The sequence below is a fragment of the Carlito syrichta genome, unplaced genomic scaffold (genome assembly GCF_000164805.1).
Source record: "Carlito syrichta isolate Samal-C Ts95f unplaced genomic scaffold, Tarsius_syrichta-2.0.1 Scaffold306949, whole genome shotgun sequence".
Classification (NCBI taxonomy): domain Eukaryota; kingdom Metazoa; phylum Chordata; class Mammalia; order Primates; family Tarsiidae; genus Carlito; species Carlito syrichta.
Window position 1 is genome coordinate 507,867 of NW_007251045.1, and position 12,629 is coordinate 520,495.

General features: G+C 50.4%; 1 protein-coding gene across 1 annotated transcript; it reads left to right on the forward strand.

Annotated features, from left to right (window-relative positions):
- Positions 1-363: 363 nt before the first annotated feature.
- On the forward strand, positions 364-11,620 carry TSPAN33 (tetraspanin 33). Its single transcript, XM_021715283.1, has 9 exons — positions 364-440; positions 2,723-2,810; positions 4,008-4,065; positions 5,275-5,402; positions 5,737-5,811; positions 7,632-7,727; positions 10,192-10,320; positions 10,883-11,044; positions 11,255-11,620. The coding sequence occupies exons 1-9, from the start codon at positions 364-366 to the stop codon at positions 11,354-11,356; spliced, it is 915 nt and encodes a 304-aa protein (XP_021570958.1). The 3' UTR covers positions 11,357-11,620.
- The last annotated feature ends 1,009 nt before the right edge of the window (positions 11,621-12,629 follow it).

The window sequence follows — 12,629 nt, forward strand, 5'->3', positions numbered from 1 at the left end:
AAGGCGCAGGATTACAGGCTGAGCCACCAAGCCCGGCTGGGATAGCCGTTTTCATTACAAGGTGATCACTCACCTTACACAAGGATTAAGGTACCCGTGGCATGCAAATTATTTTACATAATTTGATCGACAACTTTTCAGGAACATACATTTTGCTAAAAGCTAGATTCTGCCATCTTAAAAAGTGTACCTAGCTTTTGAAAGTTTCCAGCCAGGCTTCATTCTAGCCAGAATGTGAAAAGTCATCCTAAGGAGAGAAGTGTCTTTGTCTCCATCCTCATCGTGAAAGGAGGTCACTGGTGATATTATGAGGTCTTAGAGGAATTTTGCAGCCAATACTGACACAGTGGAAAGAGTATAGGAATGAGACTGGAAACCTTCACCCGGATGCACTTGGTCAAGTGCAACTTCCGCTCTTGTGGCCTCATCTGTAAAAAGAGGTGAGTGGCCGAGCCCACTTCTAAAGTTCTGTTTACCTGTAAAATGTGATGCTCTTGACAGAAGGAACAGCGTTAGCTTTGGGAGAGCGGCAATTTTGAGGAATCCTGGGTGGGAGAGGAGGACAGGAACGGGGGTGTATAAAGTCGGGTTGGGTAATGCAGAATTTGAATCAGGAGAGAGGCTGATTCATTCAGGAGCCTATTAAATATTAATAATGATACTAACATATCAATTTTGATTTTATTATAATTTTTTGAGTCAAAGTCTCACTCTGTCACCCAGGCTGGAGTGCAGTGGCACAATCATGGCTCACTGCAGCCTCAACCTCCTGAGCACAGGTGATCCTTCTGTCTCAGCCTCCTGAGTAGCAGAGACTAAAAGTATGTGCCACCATGCCCAGTTGATTGACCTTTTTTTTTTTTTTTTGGTAAAGATAAGGTCTCACTATTTTGCCTAGGCTGCTCTTGAACTCTCAGGCTTAGGCAATCCTCCTGCCTCAGCCTCCCAAAGTGCTGGGATTTTAGGCATGAGCCACCACACCCGGCTTAATCTTGATTTTAATGTAGCCTGCATCTGCTGCCCTAGATCCCTTGCTGATTGTGCTTTAGGATTACAGGTTCTTGAATTTGGCCACACATTGGAATCACTTGTAACACCTTTAGAACCACCGTGCCAGAGAGTCTGATCTACTTGGTGGGGGATGCAGCCCAGGCATTAGGAATTTCTTAAGTCTCTACCTCACAATCCCAAGCCCCTGGGTGATTCTAATGGCAGCCAAGTTTGAGAATAGACTTTAAGCTATAAATATTCTTGCCCTTGTGCCATATAACACATATGGTCCTCAGAGTACCTTCATACCAACTGATGAATGAGATTTGGATTGCGTATTAGTTTCCTATTGCTGCTGTAACAAGTTACCACAAATTTAATGACTTAAAACAACACAAATTTCATTTTATTTATTTATTTATTTTTGAGAGATGGGGTCTTGATATGTTGCCTGGAGTAGTCTCAAACTCCTGGCCCTCAAGTGATCCTCCCACCTTGGCTTCCCAAAATGCTGGGATTACAGGCATGAACCACTGCGTCTGGTCTATCTTCTCATATTTCTGAAACTCAGAAATCCAAATCAAGTCTCACTGAGCTAAAATCGAGGTCTCACAGTGCTACATTCCTTCTGGAGGCTCTAGGGAAGTATCACCTCCTTGGCTGCTCCAGGTTTTGGAGGCTGTGGACCTTCCTTGATTCGTGGCATCCTATCTCTCCAGCCTCTGCTTCCATTGTCATATCTCCTTGTCTAATGCTGACTGTCTCGCCTCCCTCTTCTAAGGTCTTTTATGATTCTTTCGGGTCCTCAGGGATGTTCTTCTCATCTCAGAATCCTTAATCACAGCAAAGTCCCTTTGGCCATGTAAGTTCACCTATTCACAGGTTCCAAGAATTAGGACACGGACATCATTGGGGGGACAGTGTATGACCTACCACAGATGAGGATGGAGCAATTGCTGTAATTACAAGCTCATAAACAGAATTCAGTTACCCTGCAGCATGTGGTGTCTCTGTCTTTCTTGCTTTACCTGTGTTAGGATTTAATCAGAGGCCACCTGTTGTGGAAAGTTATATACTCTAGTGAAAATTTAACATGTGGAAAACAGTGAGGAGCCTGAAAGCAACAGAAATTAAGAGCAGGTGCATATATATGTAAACATGTTTATGTATACATTTATATACATAAAATATATAGATATATTTTTTTGAGTCGGGGTCTCTTTCTGTCACCTAGCTGGAGTGCAGTGGTGTGATCATGGCTCACCACAGCTTCGACCTCCTGGGCAATCCTTCTGCCTCAGCCTCCTGAGTTGCTGGAACTACGGACACACACCATCACACCTGGCTAATTTTTTTCATTTTTTTTGTAGACACGAGGTGTCGCCATGTTACCCAGGCTGGTCTCAAACTCCTGGGCTCAAGTAGTCCTCCCACCTCGGCCTTCTAAAGTGCTGGGATTACAGGCATGAGTCACCGCTCCCAACCCGGATACATATTCTTGAATCATTCAGTGAAATGATATTCAGAACTGTAACGGGCTGTGGTTTTAAAGGGTAGACGGAGATGCTCACTCCCACTCTGGCAGAGGGCTGGCCTCCAGGCCTGGTGGACGACGGGCATCTCTGTTGTGTGGTTTCCCTACCTTCCTTGTGCTCCCTGAGCCTGGCTGCCCCAACGGACAAGAAGCCAACTGGCACCTGCTCTGCCGGCCATTCTGTCTCTCCTGGACAAGGAGGATGAGGGCATTGGACCCTCAGAGGCAGGTCAGATGTGGGGCCGAGGAGGAGGGTCTTGGAAGACACGGCTTTAGAAAAGGCTTTGTCAGTCACTGCAGAATGCACCAGCCCTTCCTGCTACATGGCAGAGAGCCTTTGTAAAGGAGGTCTACCAGGCAACAGGTCTTTGTACTGAAGGGCTTGCCTGAACCTGTGACCTGCTTCCGGGCCCCAGCGTCCTGCTCCCTGCAAAGCCCAAGGCGACTTTTCCCTGCTGGCTTCTGTCTGGCAGGACAGTGGCATCTAGCCAGCCATCTCCTTCCCTGCGGAGTTGGTCAAGTCCCTGCTGCTGAGAACTCTCTCCTGCCAAAGCTTGGGCCCATCAGTTGCCATGGCAACAGCCTGCTGCTGCTTAGCACCAGCCTGGAGACTGGGCATGAAGAAAGGGGAGCCAGAAGAGGAGCACACCAGGGCTGCCCTGCACTCCCAGAGCCCTGGGGGGGCAGAGAAGGGCCCCCTCTGGGCAGTCTCTGATGGTTTGTCCTCCCAGGGAGAAGCCCCAAAATTGAAAAGGTCTAAACTGTATTCCTCCACACTAGAGTCAGAGTTTCTAAAGAGAAAGCTTCCTCTGCCAAGGCAGTTCCAGCTCTTACACACCCATCTTTCACAGTGAAGTGCACTCTCCTTCTGCACTTGACACCATGTTGGCCTCTAAGAGGGTTAGAGGGATGGGAGTCCATATCTGCCCAGGCCTGTTGTGGTGCAAAGCCTGCCCTTTGGTGTGGAGGGATTGGAATTCAGAACTGCACTGTTTCTGTGTGACCCTAAGCAAGTATAGATAATACGCATCGTCAAGCGTTTTGTTAAATGCACTATTTTATTTCTCATAATCATTTTATTGGATGCAGTTGTTCTTAATTCCTATCTTCAGATACAGGAATTGAGGCTCAGAAATTGGCCCCCTGTGAGCCCAAGTTTGACTCCTCGGAAGCCCACGTTCCTCATCACTATTCTGTGTTGACCTTGTATCGCCTTCATTTCCTCAACTGCGAAACAGGGATCATATCTGCCTCGCAAGATAATTGTGTTGTGAGGACTGAGTGCAGCCATGTTGGTAAAGGTGTCTCATGGTGGTCAGGCACTGGCAGATTGTATCAGCAAGGTCACTGGGGCCATGCAGGATGCTCACCTCGGGGTCCCGGGAAAGTCGGCCCCCTCCTGCTCTCCTAGAAGGTTACTCATGGCATTCAGGGCGCTCTGGCTGCCAGAGCTTGGGATCAGGCTCATTCCCTGTCTCCACAGGTGATCTCCATGGTGATGGTGGCCGTGGGAGTCTATGCCCGACTGATGAAGCATGCAGGTGAGCTACAGATCTGCCTCCACCCCCCACCCCTGACTTTTTTTTTTTTTTGAGTCGAGATCTCACTCTGTCACCTAGGCTAGAGGGCAATGGCACAGTTACGCCCCCACTACAGCCTTGGCTTCCTGGGCTCAGGTGATCTTCCCGCCTCAGCCTCCCAAGTAGTTGGGACTACTGTTTTTGTAGAGATGAGTTATCACTATTTACCCAGGCTGAACTCCTGGACTCAAGCAATCCTCCTGATTCAGCCTCCCAAAGTGCTGGGCTTATAGGCGTGAGCCACTGCACCCGGCCTGGACTCTCGCCATGCCCTTTCCTCCTCTGCCTCCTCAGCCCTGGCCCTCTTGCCCTCCCTCCTGTATAAGCTGTGGGGCTGAAGGAGCAGTCTCCCTGTGGCCAAATGTTCATGGTCCACTTAGACGTCAGACTACCCATGCCAGTTCCCTGGATTTCCCTGAGCCCAAGGAAGCTGTCCAAGGTATGCTTGCATTTGAGGCTTAGGACGTGTCTGGGAGAGAAGGCAGGCTCTGGGAGCAGAGACCAAGGGGCTGTAGCCCTGCTCTGGCCTGGAGAGACTCACCCTCTGTTTCTGTTTCACTGCACAAAATCTCCAGGAAATGGAATCAGCAAAGCTGGCAAGCCTAATGCCATTCAAATGCTTTTCTGGAGTGAAAACGGCCCCTCCTCCCTTAAGCTCAGGATAAAGGCTCTTACCTCTTTTTATTTTTATTTTTATTTTTTTTTAGTCAGAGTCTCACTCTGTCACCCAGACTGGAGTGCAATGGCTTGCTCACGGCCACCGCAGCCTCCACCTGCTGGGCTCAGGTGATCCTTCCACCTCAGCTGTCCAAGTAGCTGGAACTACAAGTGTGCGCCACCACGCCCAGCTACATTTTTTATGTATTGTAGAGACACGGTCTCACCAAGTTGCCCAGGCTGGCCTCGAACTCCTGGGCTGGGGCACTCCACTCGCCTCCGCCTCCCAAAGTGCTGGGATTAAAGGTGGCTGTTACTCTTGCTAGTTCCTTAGCGTAAACACCCCCACTCCTTCTGGGCCCTCCGTGTTCTCCCTGTGGGAGGGGGCGCTGCTGCCCATAACCTTCACCTGGCCATACTGGAGATCCCCCTCCACCCCCCGGGGAAGGAGAGCAGCCTGGGGGCCCTCTCCAACCCATCCAGGGGCTCAGCCTGAGGCACGGCTTCCCCCAGAAGCAGCCTTGGCCTGCCTGGCGGTGGACCCCGCCATCCTGCTGATTGTGGTGGGCGTCCTCATGTTCCTGCTCACCTTCTGTGGCTGCATCGGATCCCTCCGCGAGAACATCTGCCTCTTGCAGACGGTGAGTGGGCAGGCCCTGGGAGACCCTGGCCTCCTCCCTGTGTCTCTCAGCCTCCTGCTGCCACTCCTCCGGCCTTTCCACTGGTTGCTCTGCCCCACCCGCTCCCAAGGCCTGGGCCTCCACGCCTGGCTGAAGTGCACAAACCCTCCCCCCACCCCACCCCCGACCCAGCATAGGGCGGCAGCCCCCAGGACACTGTCCCAGAGGCAGCTGCCTTTCCAGTGTGGGGGCGACTGGGAGAAGTGCCTGGCAGCCCCCAGCACTCCCTGCAGCCCTGGGAGGAGTTGCGGCCCAGAGTGGTAACTTGTCTTTTTTTCCTGCCTGTTCCCGGCAGTTCTCCCTGTGTCTAACCGTGGTGTTCCTGCTGCAGCTGGCTGCGGGGATCCTGGGCTTTGTCTTCTCTGACAAGGTAATGCTGGGAGCCAAGAGGCCTCCTCAGGTGTGACCCAGAGGGAGGAAGGGAAGGTTCCTGCCGTGGTTAGCCTGATTAATTAACCACAGTGCTCCTTCCCCTGAGAAATGTCAGCCAGTGAAAGGTTCTCCTTAGGGATGAGTAAGTGCCCTTTAAGGGAATGTGGCCTTGAAGACAGTTTCAGGATTGTAAGGTGTTTTCCTCTGACTGTCTGAGAGGCCAGCAGAGAAGTAAATTATATGAACCCAAAGTTTAAATAATTCGCAAGCTTTAATGGCAAATGACTGAGTAAAACTCTGTGATCAAGTGAACCACAGGTGGCATGAAGAGCCTCTTCTTTCTTTTCTTTTCTTTTTTTTTTTTTGGAGTTGGAGTTGGAGTCTCACTCTGTTGCCCAGGCTGGAGTGCAATGGCACACTCACGGCCATCCCAGCATCGACCTGCTGGGCTCTGGTGATCCTTCCGCCTCAGCAAGTAGCTGGAACTACAGGCACACACTACCAAGCCCGGCTAATTTTTTTTTTTCTGTTGTAGAGATGAGATCTTGCCAAGTTGCTCAAACTGGTCTTGAACCTGCGGGCTCAGGCAATTCACTCGCCTTGGCTTCCCAAAGTGCTGGGATTACAGGCTGAGTCACCAAGCTCAGCCTCTTATTTCTTTTAAAAATTGTTTATTGAGATAAACAGAGGGAAGGGAGGAGGAAATAAAACAAGATTTTTTTTTAATGGGATCTTGGCCAGGTGCAGTGATTCACACCTGTAAACCCAGCACTTTAGAGGCAGAGATGAGAGGATTGCCTGAGTCCAGGGGTTTGAGACCAGCCTGAGTAACATGGCAAGACCTTATCTCTACAATATATCAAAAAATTAGCCAGACATGGTTGTACATGCCGATGGTTCCAGGTGCTTGGAAGGCTGAAGTGGAAGGATCGCCTGAGCCCAGCAGGTCGAGGCTGCAGTGGCCATGAGTGTGCCACTGCACTTTATCCTGGGTGACAGAATGAGACTCCCCTAACTCAAAAAAAAAATGGGGGCATCTTGATATGTTGTCCAGGGTGGCATTGAACTCCTGTGCTCAAAGGATCTTCCCATCTCAGCCTCCTGAGTAGCTGGGATTACAGGCACGTGCCACTGCACCTGGCTTAAGAAAACAAGATTTTTAACCATGCCTACATCTGGAAGTGGTCTGCCATTCAGTGAGTCCTTTTAATTAAGAATCAGAATGCCTTTCCCAAAAGGCAAATGATTGCCGGGAGCAGAGTATAGGACTATGCAAGGAAACTTTGAGAAAAATAGTGGAGCAGGAAGGAAGAGACCATGGTAGAAAATTAGAAAATTGAGAGCCACTGAGTTCATTCAGAATGTCTTGGTCATTCTGGCTTAGTAAAACCCTGAAATTATGTCCTTCTATTTAGTCTAAACAGATGCAATTCTCTGGTGTCCACTAGAGGTCAGTGCCTCAGCTCAGGAAGCCCCTTTCCACTAAAAAAAAATAAAGAATTCGTTTCTCCACTCTGCATCCATCAACAAGTATTTTGTGGTAATAGTACTCAGGGTGGATAAACATTTTATTATCTTGAAATGTGGCTCTGAGAAGCTGTGACAGCAGGCCCAGTCTTACTCTTGCCCACTGGTCCAAGGGCCCAGGGACAGAAGGGCTTTGGGACAGGCCATCTTCCTTCATTAGGGACTTGGACTTGGTTCTGATTTCAAGGCTGACTCCCGGAAAGGGTGATCCTCGTCTGCTGTCATTTCTGCAGGGAGGGGGCAGGTTAGGGATTGGCCCTGTGTCCTGATGGCCTCTCCTGTCTCTGGCAGGCTCGGGGGAAGGTGAGTGAGATCATCAACAATGCCATTGTACACTACCGAGATGACTTGGACCTGCAGAACCTCATTGATTTTGGCCAGAAGAAGGTATGAGCTGAGCATGGTGGGGTCAACTCGTGGCCTGGGAGGCTGTGGGTAGAAGTTAAAGTCGTCCCAAGATGACCTCGCCCTCTAGGCCTGTGGGCCTCATCATTCCCTGCTGGGTCATGGATTCTGAGAAGAGGTATAGAAAAAACCCATACATAGCAGAGTGCTTTAAGAGTACTGTTAAACTGGGCACGGCAGCTCACACTGTAATCCCAGCACTGGGGATGCAGAGGCGGGAGGATTGCGTGAGCCCAGGAGTTTGAGACCAGCCTGAGCAACATAGCAAGACTCCATCTCTACAAAAAAAAATCAAAAAGTTAGCCAGGTATGGTGGCACATGCTAGTAGTTCCCAGCTACACGGGAGGCTGAGGTGGGAGGATCACCTAAGCCCAGGAGGTCAAGGCTGCGGTGAGCTATGATCCTGCCACTGCACTTCAGTCTGGATGACAGAGTGAGACTCTGACTCAAAAAAAAAAAGAAAAAGAAAAGAAAAAGAAAATGGAGGCTGCACAAATATCTGAGAAACTCTTAGAAGTGGTTACCAGCTGGGCTCGGTGGCTCAGCCTGTAATCCCGCACTTTGGGAGGCTGAGGTGAGTGGATTGCCTGAGCCCGCGGGTTTGAGACCCGCCTGGGCAACTTGACGAGTCCTGATCTCTACAATAAATTTTAAAAAAATTAGCCGGGTGTGGTAGCGCACGCCTGTAATTCCGGCTACTCAGAAGGCTGAGGCAGAAGGATCGCTGGAGCCCAGCAGGCCGGGAGCGGTCACTGCGCTCCAGTCTGGGCGACAGAGTGAGACTCCAACTCAAAAAGAAAAGAAGTAGTTACCTCCAGAAGGTGAGGAACTGAGCAGATTTTTAAATATTACCTATTCAAAGGTTACATGTTTTAAATTGTGATAAAATTTCCTTTTTTTTTTTTTTGTTTTGAGCTCTTACTCTGTTGCCCAGTCTGGAGTGCAGTGGCACGATCATGGCTCACCACAGCCTTGACCTCCTGGGTTCAAGTGATCCTTCCACCTCAGTCTGGGACTACAAGTAGCTAGTACTACAAGGCATGTGCCACCATGCTCTGTTAACTTTTTAATTTTTTTTTTATAGAGATGAATCTCGCTATTTGCCTAGACTGGTCTCAAACTCCTGGCCTCAAGCAATCCTCTCATCTATACTTCCCAAAGTGCTGGGATTAGAGGCGTGAGTCACTGTGCCCAGCTACAGAACTTACCATCTTTAAGTGTATATTTCTGTGGCATTAAGGCTGTTCCATTGTGCAACTGTCACTACCATCTGCCTCTAAAACTCTTGTCTTCCCCAATTGAAACTCTCTACCCAGGCAGCACGAACTCACCCTTTTCCTCCCACCCTGGCAACCACCATTCGACTTTGTCTCTGTGAATCTGACTATGCTAGGTACCTCACAAGTGGAATCAGACAGTATCAATCCTTTTGTGGCCGGTTTATTTCACTTAGCATGTCTTCAAGTTTCAGCCGTGTTGTGGCATATGTCACAATGTCCTTCTTTTTTAAGGCCAAATGATGTTCCATTGCATGTACATGCCAAATTCTGTTTATCCATTCACTCATCTATGGACATGTGAGCTGCTTTCACCTTTGGGCTGTTGTGAATAATGCAGCTATGAATCAAAAGTTAACTTTTAGGTAAAAGTTTTTTTTTTTTGAGTTTGAGTCTCACTATGTTGGCCCATTGCAGCCTCGACTTCTCATGCTCAGGCGATCCTTCTGCCTCAGCCTTCCAAGTAGCTGGGACTACAGGTGCATGCTGCCACACCTGGCTAATTTTTTTTATTTATTGTAGAGCCAAGGTCTTGCAAAGTTGCCCAGACTGGTCTCGAACCCCTGAGCTCAGGCAATCCTCTCACCATCACCTCCCAATGTGCTGGGATTACAAGCGAGAGCCACTGCGCTCGGCCCAAAAGTGCTTTTGAGACCAGTCCTGAGTTCTTCCCCTGGCGCAACACACTCTTGACTTTGAGATACAACTTGCTTTCGTGGAATAAATATGGACTTTACAATATTGAAGATCCCCTTCTGTGTTTTCTGTATCTTATGGCAATGCTTTCAGCACTGATGCTTTAATTATTTTAGCCTGTATTTTTGAACACCTCCTTTTGCCAGACTCTATCGTGCAGGACTACCAAGCCAGAAACTTCGCCCAAGGAGCTTATAGTCAAATGTGTAAAACAAAATAGTATGTTCCCAACCCTAATACCAACAAGCATGATGGTAAGTTATAGCAAGATCTGTACAGTGATAGAAATTAAGAAGGGCACATTTCAGGTGTAGGTGACTGGGAAACTTGAGCTCAAGTTTCAAGGTTGTGTTTGAACACAACCTGAAGTTACAGATGGAAGCTTGCCATAAACTCAGCCACTCTGAGAAGTCCCCTGGTCGCCTCAGTGTGAGGGCTGGGTGATCCTTAGCCTCTGGTGGCTTTGTTTCAGTTCAGCTGCTGTGGAGGGATTTCTTACAAGGACTGGTCCCAGAACATGTATTTCAACTGCTCGGAAGACAACCCCAGCCGTGAGCGCTGCTCTGTGCCTTACTCCTGCTGCTTGCCTATTCCCGACCAGGTGAGCCAGCGGCCCCTCTCATCTCCTCCTGGGCAGTGATCCAAGTTTCTTTCTTTGCTATTTATTTATTTGACAGATGAGATTTCACTATGTTGCCCAGGCTGGTCTCAAACCCCTGGGCTCATTGGTTCTCTCACCTCCACCTCCCAAAGTGCTGGGATTACAGGCGTGAGTCACCACACCCAGCCTTTTTTTTTCTTTGATCTGAGTTACTTTCTGATTAGAGCAGAAGCTACTGGGAATCCGGTTCCCTAGCTTGACCGATCAATTTTGTAGGACAGCTGTCAGGTGTTTTTCTTTACCCCTGTCTGATGGTTCTGTTAACCTTTCACCCCTGTAGCCCACCTGGGGGCTCAGACGGCAAATCTAAAACAAGGAAACCTGGACCCAGATCACTCAGAGGAAAGGAAGTTTGCATTTAGTGATTTCCTGAACCAGCATCCTCTGCATATATTCGCCAACTGTTTAGGAGTTTAGGAAGGGCAGGAGGCCATCAGTCAGGGCCCCGAGCAGCACATTATTGGAACAGGAGTCCCACTTGGCCTTTCCACTCTCTCCCCAGACAGTGATCAACACTATGTGTGGCCAAGGAATGCAGGCCTTTGACTACCTGGAAGCTAGCAAAGTCATCTACACCAATGGCTGTATTGACAAGTTGGTCAACTGGATACACAGCAACCTCTTCTTACTTGGTGGTGTGGCACTGGGCCTGGCCATCCCCCAGGTAACTTACCCCGTGAGGCTTGTGGGTCCCACAAACTCTGCTAAGACTCCTTTGTCGGAGGGAGGGTGCCTGGGGCTGAGTGAGGGTGTCAGGCACTGACATTGCTAAGAGGAGGGAAAGGGACAGTGCTCTCCACACTGGCAAAATGGAGCCAGGGCGACAAGGTCATCCCTCACTCCTGAGGGCCTGACGCCTCCTTGCCCCTTCCAGCTGGTGGGAATTCTGCTGTCCCAGATCCTCGTGAATCAGATCAAAGACCAGATCAAGCTCCAGCTTTACAACCAGCAGCACCGGGCTGACCCGTGGTACTGAGTTCTGTCCTGCACCTCCTCACCATGGCAACAGGCAAGCCTCACCAACACAGCGGCCCCCGGAACAGTACCACATGGAGACGTGGATGCCAGCCCCCCATGGCAGCCCAGTGGGCAGGAGTGGACCCCAGATGAGCGGGTGGCAGGGTGCACAGGTGCTCGTCTCAGGAGGATGCACTCCTCTCCCTGTCCTGACCCTCGACCTCGCTCCAGAGTTATAACCCCAAGCCTTTGAGTTGATGTTTGAGGTTTTGCTGGGCAGACATGTGGGGCGGGGGTTGCTGCCACTGGGGTTGCCACCGAGCTGGTGGACACGCTGAGGTTCTGCCTTGCCAGCAAGGCCTGGCTGTGGAGAGTGGACACCAGTAGCCCTGCCTGGAGTCCAGTTGGCAGGATACCAGCTCCAGAAGGGAGGGGAGGAGACCTGGCAGTGGGGAGTGAGTGTGGGGGCCGGCTGGGGACAGCTGTGTGTGTGAGGCAGGCATGGAGGGGATGTTTACGAAATGCCTGCCCTGCCATCCTCCCAGGTAGTCAGAGTGAGCTACATCCTGCCCCTCCTTCATTTCCATGGCAACATGGCAGCAGAGCCAGGGGGACAACAGCAGCCAGATTCATCCCCACCCCACCCCCTCTGAAAAAAGCTTGGAATCATGGTCCCTACACTCTGGAATCAGAAGTGGGACTGAGCCATACTTGCCCGTGAATTTCTCCCTGTCTGGCCTCCCTCTCCAGCAAGTGGGGTTTTAACTCGGCCGTGTGCAGAGGAGTGGTAGCACTCGACCCCATTCTCCTGCACCGGAGCTCAGTATTTCTACATTTCTGCAGCGTAAGAAGCAGGAGTCCTGCTGAGGCTGGGGGAGCCAGACGTGGCAATAAAAGCTTGTTGACCTGGGCTAAGCTGGACTCCACGAATTTTCCATTCTGGCCACCAGAAGAAGAGGGGCCGAAGGGCCCAGCCGGTGGGCCCTGCCTCCAGGAGGGCACTGGAGACTCCCAGAAAGGCCACAGTACCTCCCAGCCTCGCCCCACCCACCATCCCCCTCAGCCAGAGGCACTTGGCCCGCCCACGGCCTGGCCCTCTGGTCTAAATTAGGTCGAAGGATTCCCAGTTCTGATGCGAGAACAGTATAATTTATTCTAAAACCTGATTTTTTGGAATCAAAATGAAGAACCCAAAACTCAAGCCGGCCTCGGTGGCTCAGCCTGTAATCCCACACCTTTGGGAGGCTGAGGTGAGTGGATTGTCTGAGCCCGCGGGTTTGAGACCCGCCTGG